We start from the raw sequence: 12,463 nt of genomic DNA on the forward strand, positions 1-12,463 counted from the left end.
CCTTTTCTCATTCATCACGTTGAATATTTCATGCCACTCCTTTCTGGGCTGCCATGCTTCTGTGGACAGATCTTCTGTGACCTGATCTGTCTTCCTTTGTAGGATGAGAACTTTTTTCCCCCTTGCTCCTTTCATGATTCTTTCCTTGTCAGTTTATTGTGTGAATTTGACTATGATCTGCCTTGATGGTGTTCAACTTTTGTTGTATTAAATGGGAGTTCTCTGTGCTTTTTGGATTTTGATGTCTGTGTCCTTTCCCAGATTAGGGACATTTTCAGCTATAATTTTCTCACAGAAACCTTCTTCCTGTTTTTCTCCCTTAATCTTCTGGGACTCCTATGATATGAATGTTCTTCCTCTTAATAAGTCATTGAATTCTCTAAGTCTTGTATTATGATCTTTTGCCTTTGTTTCTGTCTTCTTTTCAGCTTCATTATTTTCCATAATTTTATCTTCTGTATCACTGCTCACTGCTCTGCATTGTCCATCCTCACTGTAATGGCATCCATTCAAGATTGTATCTCATTTATAGCATTTTTTTTGTGTGTGTGACTAGGTTTTCTTTTATCTCAGGGATAAAAGAATGGGATTCTTTAGTGTTCTCTATTCCTTTTTCAACCCCAGGTACTATTCTTATAAGCATGGGTTTAAGTTCTAGTTTAGACCTCTTACTCATACCTGTGCTGATTAAATTCCTGGACATCATTTCTTCCTGTTCTTTCTTTTGCTTTTTGGGAACACACCTCAAGATCATAAATCAAGATCATCAGGGAAATACAAATCAAAACCATGATGAGATACCACCTCACACCTGTCAGAATGGGTAAAATTAACAATACAAGAAACAACAAGTGTTGGCAAGGAAGCAGAGAAAGAGGAACCCTCTTGTAATGCTGGTGGCAATGCAAACTGGTGCAGCTACTCTGAAAAACAGTATGGAGGGTTCTCAAAAAGTTAAAAATAGAACTAGCCTACAATCAAGCGATTGATTAGGTATTTAACCAGAGGATACAAAAATACAGATTCAAAAGGGTAAATGCACACCAATGTTTATAGCAACAATATCAACAATAGCCTAACTAAACAGAGAGCAAATGCCCTTAGGCTAATGAATGAATATGAGATATATGTATGTATATATGTCTTACTATATATATACATATACATATATAGGTATATATATATCATACACACACACACATACACAGAGAATGGAATATTACTCAGTCATCAAAAAGAATGAAATCTTGCCATCTGCAATGACGCGGATGGAGTTACAGTGTATTATGCTAAGCAAAATAAGTCAGTCAGAGAAAGACAAATACCGTATGATGTCTCTCATATGTGGAATTTTTTTTTTTAATTTTTTTTTTCAACGATTATTTATTTTTGGGACAGAGAGAGACAGAGCATGAACGAGGGAGGGGCAGAGAGAGAGAGGGAGACACAGAATCGGAAACAGGCTCCAGGCTCTGAGCCATCAGCCCAGAGCCCGACGCGGGGCTCGAACTCCGGACCGCGAGATCGTGACCTGGCTGAAGTCGGATGCTTAACCGACTGCGCCACCCAGGCGCCCCTCTCATATGTGGAATTTAAGAAAAAAGCATATAAACATAAGGCAAGGTTGGGAAGAAAGGAAAAAGAAAAGAGAGACAGGGAAACAAACCATAAGAGACTCTTAATGATAGAGAACAAACTGAGGGTAGATGGAGGCAGGAGGGTGTGGGATAGGCTAGATGACAGGTGACAGGTATAAGGAAGGCAACTGTTGTGATGAGCACTGGGTACTGTATGTAAGAGACCAATCACTGAATTCTACTCCTGAAACCAATATTGCACTCTATGTTAACTATCTAGAATTTAAATAAAAATTTAAAAGCTAAATAAAATAAAATAGGATAAATAAACATGAGCCAACTATATGTTGTTGAAGGAAAAACATTTTAGATACAAAGACACAAATAGAGTGAAAGTAGAAAGGATGAAAAAGACATATTAGGCAACCACAGGAAATCTGGAATACAAATGTAAATATAAAATAGACCTTAAAACAAAACAAAAATTATTAAGAAGAAAATATTATAATTATAATTAGGTCAATTTGTCAGGAAGATAATTTTAAAATATAAACATACATATACCCAATAACAGAATATGAAAATATATAAAGAAAAAAAAGAAAAGAAAGAAAGGGAGAATACGTGCAAACAATAATAGTTGGAGACTTCAGTGACACACTTTCAACAATGAACGGGACTAGTTCAACTGGAAAGATGGTGAAATAGAAAGACCCTAAGATACAATCCTCATCCCACAGATACAACTAGATAACACAAGTGTAAATAACCCAGAAAACGACCTGAAGACTGGCAGAACAAACTCCACAACTAAATGTAAAGAAGAGGCAACATTGAGTGTAGGAAGGACAGAGACCCAGGGGGGAGTTAAACAGACCAGTGGGACTATCTGCAGGAAAGAGGCACACACAGGTGCAGTCAGGGAAGGGAAACAGACTGTCACACCAGGGAACCCACACGGGGAAGATGAATCTCCATAAAATTTGGCTTTGAAAACCAGAATGGCCAAATTTCATGACTTTTAACAACCAGTGGGACTTAAAACCATAATTTAAAAAATCAGTGGTCTCAGCTCTAGGAGAGCTGAGAGAACAAGAGGAAATTGAATCCCTGCCCCTAAGGAGACAGCACAAGAAGCACCCCCCAGAGTATAGCAAAGAAGCAGAAGTTTGAAAAGTGCCTGGGACATATGGAAGGGAGAGTAGCTTACTAAACGCAGAGCATATCCTAGGGGGACAAAGATCATTGGGAGACTCCTCCAGGAACAAAGGAGCTGGCAGGTGCCATTTCTCACCCCCACACCCCAACATAAACACACAACTACCTGTAGAAACCAGTGTGGTGCTGACACTTGTTACCAAAATTGATAACACCAAGTGTCCTGCTAGATACACCTCCTCACGCTTTGGCAGATCTTCCCACTAAACCCAGGCCTGCCGCAGTCCCTGCACTGAGCTCCCCTCTCACAGAGGACTGGATCACAAACCCTGCTAACACGGCATGCCACACCCCTCCACAATGTTACTATCTACCTCCTCCAATACACTCTTGGCTGGAGACATCCCAAAGTCATACTATACCTGGCAGTGTATAAACAGCCCCAACAGAGGCTGGCACCACTCCAAAGTGATTCCTGCCCTGGGGAGAGAGAAAGATAACCACACACACTAGTTAGACTTTGATCATGGCAAAGGACACAGGGTAGACAGTTGGTCTGACTTCATTCTGTGCCCTCCAATGAAAACTTCTCAGGTTACAACACAAGGAAAGCACGTTGGCAATTTGGTGCTACTGCATTATCTGACAAATGCCCGTCTGACTCAACTCAAGTCCAAGGCAGCCCCAAATTGGCCCACTAACACTACAGGGACCAGACACTGCCCAGAACAAGCAAAGAGAACTGCTGACGACTGTACTGAAAGAAAAAGCAGCTAAGCCACAATAGTACGGGGGCACACAACACACATAGGAGACACCCACAAAGTGCCAGACTCCACTGAACAAAGGACACTTCAATGCAGAGCACTACAGAATCTCTTCTTCATAAGGGCACTGTTTTCAAGAGCAGGAGACATAACTGGATTTCCTAACATACAGGAACAGACACAGCGTTAAAGAAAATGAGGACACAGAGGAATATGTCCCCAGTGAAAGAATGGGACAAAATTACAGCAAGACACTAAGGGAAATGGAGATAAATAGTATGCCTGACAGAGACTTTAAAGTAATGATCATAAATACTCACCTGGCTTGAGAAAATAGTGGAGGACATCAGTAAGAATCTTAAAAAGGAGATGAAAAAGAACCAATCAGAAAAGAAGAACACAATATATATATTTGATGGAGTAAATAGAAGACTAAAGAAAGCAGAACATATCAATGACCTGGAGGGCAGAGTAATAGAAAGTAATTAAACAGAGCAAGTGAGAGAAAAAAATATGCAAAATGAGAATGGACTTAGGGAACACAGTGACACAATCAAGTGTAATAACATTCACATCATAGGGGTACCAGAAGGAGAGAGAAATGCGGGAAGAAAATTAATTTGAGTAATAATAAGTTCCCAAATCTGGGAAAAGAAACAGAAATGCAGGTCCAGGAGGCACAGAGATACACCCCACGAAATCAACTCGAGGAGGTTTACACAAAGACACATAATAATTACAGCAGCAAAAGGTACCAATAAAGAGAATTTTAAAAGCAGCAAGAGAGAGAAAAAAAAAAGTTACATACAAGGGAAACCCCACCAGGAGATCAGCTGATTTTTCAGCAGATAGTCTGCAGGCCAGAAGTCTGTGGCATGATATATTTTAAGTGCTAAAAGGAAAAAGTTTGCAGCTACGAATACTCTATCCAGCAAGGTAATAATTCAGAATAGAAGGAGAGATAGAGTGTACCATACAAACAAAAGTTAAAGGAATTCATGATGATTAAATTAATCCTACAAGGAATGTTAAAGGGGACTCTTTGAGTGGAAAAGAAATTCCATGAGCAAGAGTATGAAAAAGTGGGAAGCAAAAAAAAAAAAAAAAAAAAAAAAAAAAAAAAGCAGTAAAAATAATGTATCTGTAAAAATCAGTAAAGGGACTCACAAAATAACAGGTTGTAGAAGCTGACACCTATACCCAAAATGAGGGAGAGAGAGAGGAGTAAAGAACAGGCACAAAGTTAAGCAACCACCAACTTAATATATGTATACCATATTAGATGTATACCATAAGAACCACCAACTTCTATATATGTATACATATTAGATTATATACAAACCTAATGGTAACCACATATAAAATGCATTAATAAATATTAAAAAAAGAGAAATCCAAGTATATCACTAAAATAAAAAAGACAACTTATAGTAAGAGAAGACAGCAAGGGAAGAAAGGAACAGAGAAGAACTATAAAAACAACCATAAACCAAGTAACAAAATGATAATAAGTACATACCTGTCAATAATTACTTTGAATGTAAATGGTCTAAATTCTCAAATTAAAGGCATATGGTGATGGAATGGATAAAAAAATAAGACCCATCTATATGCTGCCTATAAGAGATTAATTTCACATTAAATTAATGTGATTGAAAGTGAGAGGCTATAAGGCACCTGTGTGGCTCAGTTGGTTAAGTATCTGACTTCAGCTCAGGTTCATCTTGCAGTTTGTGAGTTTGAGCCCCATGTCAGGCTCTGTGCTGAAAGCTCAGAGCCTGGAGCCTATTTCGGATTCTGTGTCTCCCTCTCTCTCTGCGCCTCCACTGCTCACATTCTGACTCTCTCTTTCTCTCAAAAAGAAATAAACATAAAATAATGTTTTAAAATAAAGCGAGAGGACAGAGCAAGGAAACAATGGCTTTGAATGACATGCAGGTCCAAATAGACTTAACAGATATATATAGAACATTTCATCCTAACGCAGCAGAATACACATTCTACTCAAGTGCACATGCAACATTCTCCAGAATAAATCACAAACCAGCCCTCAATAAGTAAAAAAAGATCTATATCATACCATGCATATTTTCAGACCACAACATTATGAAACTCAAAAACAACCACAAGAAAAAATTTGGAAAGTCCTTGAAATCTATGAAATTGAAGAACATCTGACTAAAGAATTAATGGGCTAACCAGGAAGTTAAAGAGGAAATGAAAAAGTACATGAAGCCAATGAAAATGAAAACACGAAACTCCAAAACCTCCGGGATGGAGCAAAGGCAATCATAAGAGGGAAGTATATAGCAATCCAGGCCTTGCTGAAGAAGGAAGAAATGTCTCAAGTACACAACTTAACATGGAACCTAAAGAAGCTGGAAAAATAACAACAAATAAAGCCCAAAACCAGCAGAAGAAGGGAAATAATAAAGGTTAGAGCAGAAATCAATAATATCAAAATAAAAAAAAATAGAACAGATCAATGAAATCAGAAGCTGGTTCTTTGAAAGAATTAACAAAAATGATAAACCCATAGCAAGAATTATCAAAAAGAAAAAGGAAAGGACCCAAATAAATAAACTCACAAATGAAAGAGTAGAGATCACAACCAACACTGTAGAAATAAAAACAATAATAAGAGAATATTATGAGCAATTAGGTGACTATATTGGGCAACCTGGAGAAATGGACAAATTCCTAGAAACATATAAACTACCAAAATTGAAACAGGAAAAAAATATAAAATTTGGACAGACCCATAACCAATAAAGAAATTGAATCAGTAATAAAAAAATCTCCCAACATATAAGAGTCCCAGGACCAGATGGCTTGCCAGAGGAATCTACCAATCATTTAAAGAAAAGTTAATACCTATTCCTTTGAAGCTGTTCCAAAAAAATACAAATGGAAGGAAAACTTGCAAACTCACTCTATAAGGCTAGAATTACCTTGATTTCAAAACCAAAGACAATTACAGTAAAATTACAGTAAAACAGTAATTACCAGTAAAAACAATTACAGACCAACTTCCTGATGAACATGGATTCAAAAATTCTCAACAAGATACTAGAAAACTCAGTCAAACAATACAGTAAAGAATTATTCACCATGATGTAGTGGGATTTATTTCTGGGTTGCAGTGGTGGTTGAATATCTGCAAATCAATCAACATGATACATCACATTAATAAAAGAAAGGTTAAGAATGACATGATACTCTCAAAAGGAAAGAAAAAGCATTTGACAAATGCATCCTTTCTTGATAAAAAGCCCTTAAGAAAGTAGTGATAGAAGGATCATACCTCAAGATCATAAAAGCCATATATGAAAGACCCAACACTAAAATCATGCTCAATGGGGAAAAACTGAGAGCTTTCCCCCTAAGGTCAGGAACAAGACAGAGATGTCCATTCTCACCATTGTTGTTCAACATAGTGTTGGAAGTCCTAGTTGCAGCAATCAGACAAAATAAAGAAATAAACGGCATCCAGACTGGCAAGAAGTCAAACTTTCACTTTTCACAGATGACATGATACTCTACATGGAAAACCCAAAAGACTCCACCCAAAAGCTGCTAGAACTGACACACGAATTCAGCAAGGTGGCAGAATATAAAATCAGTGTACAGAAATCGATTGCATTTCTATACGCTAATAATGAAGCAGCAGAAAGAGAAATAAAGGAATTGATCACATTTACAACTGCACCAAAAACCATAAAATACCTAGGAATAAACCTAACCAAAGAGGTAAAAGATCTGTATGCTGAAAACTATAGAAATTTATGAAAGAAATTGAAGAAGACACAAAGAAATGGAAAAACATTCCATGCTCATGGATTAGAAGAACAAATATTGTAAAAATGTTGCTACTACCCAAAGCAATCTACACATTCAATGCAATCCCTATCAAAATAACACCAGCATTCTTCACATAGCTAGAACAAACAATTCTAATATTTGTATGGAACCAGGAAAGGCCTTGAATAACCAAAGTAATGTTGAAAAAGAAAACCAAACCTGGAAGCATCACAATTCCAGACTTTAAGCTGTATTACAAAGCTGGAATAATCAACACTATGCAACTGGCACAAAAACAGACACACAGATCAATGGAACAGAATAGAGAACTCATAAATGGACTCACAAATGTATGGCCAATTAATCTTCAACAAAGCAGAAAAGAATATCCCATGGAAAAATGACAGTCTCTTCAGCAAATGGTGCAGGGAAAATCAGAGAGTGACATGCAGAAGAATGAACCTGGACCACTTTCTTACATCATACACAAAAGCAAACTGAAAATGGATGAAAGATCTAAATGTGAGACAGGAAACCACCAAAACTGTAGAGGAGAAAACAGTCAACAAACTCTTTGACCTTGGTCACAGAAACTTCTTATTAGACATGTCTCAGGAGGCAAGGTAAACAAAAGCAAAAATGAACTATTAGGACCTATTCAAGATAAAACTTCTGCACAGAAAAGGAAACAATCAACAAAACTAAAAGGCAACCAACAGAATGGGAGAAGATATTTGCAAATGACAGGTATTCCAGTGAAGAAATGGGCAAAAGACAAGAACACTTTTCCAAAGAAACATCCAGATGTTTCATGGCTAACAGATACACGAAAAGATGTTCAACATCACTCATCATCAGGGAAATACAAATCAAAACTACGATGAAATACCACCTCCCACCTGTGAGAATGACTAAAATTAACAACTCAGGAAACAGATACAAAGGGGAACCTTTTTGCACTGCTGGTGGGAATGCAAACTGGTGCTGCCATTCTGGAAAACAGTATGGCGGGTCCTCAAAATAATTAAAAATAGAGCTACCCTATGACCCAGCAATTGCTCTACTAGGTATTTATCCAAAGGATACAAAGATGCTGATTTGAAGGGGCACATGCACTGCAATGTTTATAGCTGTGCTATCAACAATACCCAAATTCCACATCCCAAATGCCCATCCACTGACAAGTGGGTAAAGAAAATATGGCATATATATACAATGGATTATTCTTTGGTGATCCAAAAGAATGCTATCTTCCCATTTGCAGCAAGATGGATGGAACCAGAATGTATTATGCTAAGCAAAATAAGTTAGTCAGAGAAAGATAAATACCATATGATTTCACTGACATGTGGAATTTAAGAAAACAGATGAACATAGCGAAGGGAAGGAAAAATAAAGTAAGATAAAAACAGATAAAGAGGCAAACTATAGAGACTCTTAAATACAGAGAACAAACTGAGGGTTGCTGGAGGAGTACCAGGTAGGGGGATGGGTTAAATGAGGGATTGGCATTAAGGAAGGCACTTCTGGGATGAGCATCGGGTGTTATATGTAAGTGATGAATCACTAAATTTTACTCCTGAAACCTTTACTACACTATATGTTAACTAGCTTGGATTTAAATAAAAATAAATAAGAATTTAAATTTAAATTAAAAAAAAAGAAAGTGAGAGGACAGAGAAATATTTCTCATTCAAATGTATATGGTAAGAGACCTGGGGTAGCAATATTTATATCAGATATAAGAGACTTTAAAATAAAGACTATAACAAGACAAATGAGGACACTATGTAATCATAAAGTAGACAGTCCAAGAAAGAAGATATTACAATTGTAAATACTTATGCACACAACATGGGAAAACCCAAATACATAAAATAGTTAATAACAAGCATAAAGAAACTAGTTGATAGTAACACAATAATAGTAGTGGACATTAACACTCCACTTACATCAATAGATCATCCAAACAGAAAATCAACAAGAATGACTTTGAATAACATACTGAACCAGTGGACTTAACAGATATATTCAGAACATTCCATCCTAAAATGGCAGAATACACATTCTTTTCAACTGTACATGGAACATTCTCCAGAATAGTTCACATATTAGTCTAGAAAATAAGACTAAAAAAATTCAACAATAGTGAAGTCATACCATGAATCTTTTGTGACTACAATACTATGATACTAGAAATCAACCACAAGAAAAAATTTGGAAAGACCACAAATACATAGAGATTAAATAACATGCTTCAAAACAATAAATGGGTTAACCAAGAAATCAAAGAAGAAACCAAAAGGTGTATGGAAACAAATGAAAATGAAAACACAATGGCCCAAGACATTTCAGATGCAAAAAAAAAAAGTGTTTCTAAGAGGGAAGTTTATACCAATAAAAGCCTACCTCAAAAAACGTGGAAAATCTCAAATAAACAACCAACCCTGACACCTAACAGAGCTAGAAAAAGATGAAAAAACAAAACCTAAAACCAGCAGAAGGGAGGAAATAATAAAGATTAGAGCAGAAATAATTGTTATATAAACTAAAACAACAACAACAACAACAACAACAACAACAACAACAACAACAACACAGTAGAACAGATAAATGAAACCAGAAGTTGCAGAAGCTGGTTCTTTGAAAAGATAAACAATATTCATAAACTTCTAGCCAGACTCATCAAAAAGAAAATAGAAAGGACTCAAATAAATAAATTACAAATGAAAGAGGAGAAATAACAACAAACACCAGAGAAACACAAATAATTGTAAGAGAGTATTATGAAAAACTATATGCCAACATATTGGACAAATTAGAAGAAACTTATCATAGGGATAAATTCCTAGGAACGTATACCTACCATAACTGAAGCAGGAAGAAAGAAAATGTGAATAGACTACCAGCAAGGAGATTGAATCAGTAAAAAAAAAAAAAAAAAAAAAAAGAAAAAGAAAAAAAAGAAAAAGAAAAAGAAAAAAGAAAAAACTAAGAAAGAACAAAAGTCCAGGACCAGATGGCTTCACAGGTGAATTCTACCAAACATTTAAAGAAGAGTTAATACCTATTTTTCTCAAAATATTACAAAAATAGAAAAGGAAGGAAAACTTATAAATTCATTTTATGAAGCTAGCATTACCCTAATACAAAAATCAGATAAAGACTCCACTAAAAAAGAGAACTATAGGCCAATATCTTTGATGAACACAGATATAAAATTCCTCATAAAATACTACCAAACAGAATCCAAAAATGCATTTAAAAAATCATTTACCACAATCAAGTGGAATTTATTCCCAGTATGCAAGGGTAGTTCAATATTCACAAATCAATCAAAATGCTATATCACATCAATAAAAGAAAGGATAAAAACCATATGATCATTTCAATAGATGCAGAAAAAGTATTTGATGAAGTACAACATCCATTCATGATAATAACCTTCAATGAAGTAGGTTTAGAGGAAAGATGCCTCAACATCGTAAAAGTCATATATGAAAAAAACACAACCATCATACTCAGTGAGGAAAAACCTAGAGCTTTATCCCTAAGGTCAGGAAGAAGACAAGGATGTCCACTCTCACCACTTTTATTCAACATAGTATTTAAAGTCCTAGCCATAGCAACTAGACAACAAAAAGAAATAAAGGTATCCAAATAGGTAAAGAAGTAACACTTCCATTATTTGCAGATAATATATAACATATAACATAAAACCAATATTTGCAGATAACTCTATATAGAAAACCCTAGAGACTCCAACAAAAACTTACTAGAACAGGTAAATATATTCAGTAAAATCACAGGATACAAAATCAATGTGCAGAAATCCGTTGCATTTATAGACACTAATAATGAAGCAGCAGAAAGAGAAAATAATAAAAACAATCCCATTTACAATTGCACCAAAAGTAATAAGATACTGAGGAATAAATCTAACCAAAGAGGTGAAAGAACTGTGCTCGTTAACAGTATGAAACAATGATAAAAGAAATTGAAGATGACATAAAGAAATGGAAAGACATTCCATCTCATGGATTGAAGAAAAAAAAATGTTAAAATGTCCACACCACCCAAAATAATCTACACAGCTAATGCGATCCCTATCAAAATACCAACAGCATATTTCACAGAAGTAGAATTAAAAAACTGTAAATTTGTTTGGAGCCACAAAAGACCCTGAAGAGTCAAAGCAATTTTGAAAAAGAAAAGAAAAGCTAGAGGTACCAAAATTCCAGACTTCAATTTATACTACAAAACTGTGGTGATCAAAACAGTATAGTACTGGCACAAAAATAGACACATAGATCAAAAGAACAGAATAGAAAGCCCAGAAATAAAGCCATGATTATTTGGTCAATTAATCTTTGGCAAAACAGGAAAGAATATCAAATGGGAAAAAGCTTCCTCAACAAATGGTTTTGGGAAAACTAGTGAGCTACATGCAAAGGAATGACACTGGATCACTTTCTTATATCATGCACAAAAATAAACCCCAAGTGGAATAAAGACCTAAAAGTGAGGCTTAAAATCATAAAAAATCCTAGAAGAGAGCACAGGCAGTAATCTCTGACATGAGCTGTAGCAAAATGTTTCTATAAATGTCTCCTGAGGCAAGGGAAATAAAAGCAAAATCTAAAGCAAAACAAAATAATAATAATAATAATAATAATAACAATAATAATAATAATTTTTAAAAACTCTACTGGGACTACATCAAAATAAAAGGCCTCTGCACAATGAAGAAAACAATCAACAGAACTAAAAGGTAACGTACAGAATGGGAGAAAATATTTACAAATGAAATAGCCAATAAAGGGCTAGTATCCAAAATATATAAAAAACATAATGTTGGAGAGGAAGATGGTGGGGGCAGGGAGGAGAACCCTAGGCTCACCTCATCCCATAAACACAACTAGATAACTATCAAATCACCCTAAGCACCCCAGAAATCGACATGAAGACTGACAGAACTGCACAACTAAGGGGAATGAAGCACCTCAAGGAACATAGGAAGGTTGGAGACATGGTTTAGGGGAGAAATGGATCACAGCTATGGAGGGGAGGGAGTGTGGTAGTTGAGAAAAGTGAGAAAGCGAGAGAGGAGTACACAGGAGAACACACAAGGAGAATGCTTCCCCAAAGCTATTGCTTGGA

General features: G+C 35.8%; 1 protein-coding gene across 2 annotated transcripts in view; it reads right to left on the minus strand.

Moving 5' to 3' along the window:
- Positions 1-12,463, minus strand: part of LOC147578237 (uncharacterized) — an 85,675-nt gene that overhangs the window by 18,743 nt on the left and 54,469 nt on the right. For both annotated transcript variants that reach the window (XM_086717819.1, XM_086717818.1), the window contains 2 exons: positions 3,823-3,859; positions 3,158-3,215 (listed from right to left, as the gene is read on the minus strand). In XM_086717819.1, coding sequence (XP_086573945.1) covers positions 3,158-3,215; positions 3,823-3,859 — 95 coding nt within the window. The remainder of the gene's footprint in view (positions 1-3,157; positions 3,216-3,822; positions 3,860-12,463) is intronic.

The sequence above is a fragment of the Puma concolor genome, chromosome C1, assembly GCF_028749965.1.
Source record: "Puma concolor isolate L17-30 chromosome C1, mPumCon1.1.hap2, whole genome shotgun sequence".
Taxonomy (NCBI): Eukaryota; Metazoa; Chordata; class Mammalia; order Carnivora; family Felidae; genus Puma; species Puma concolor.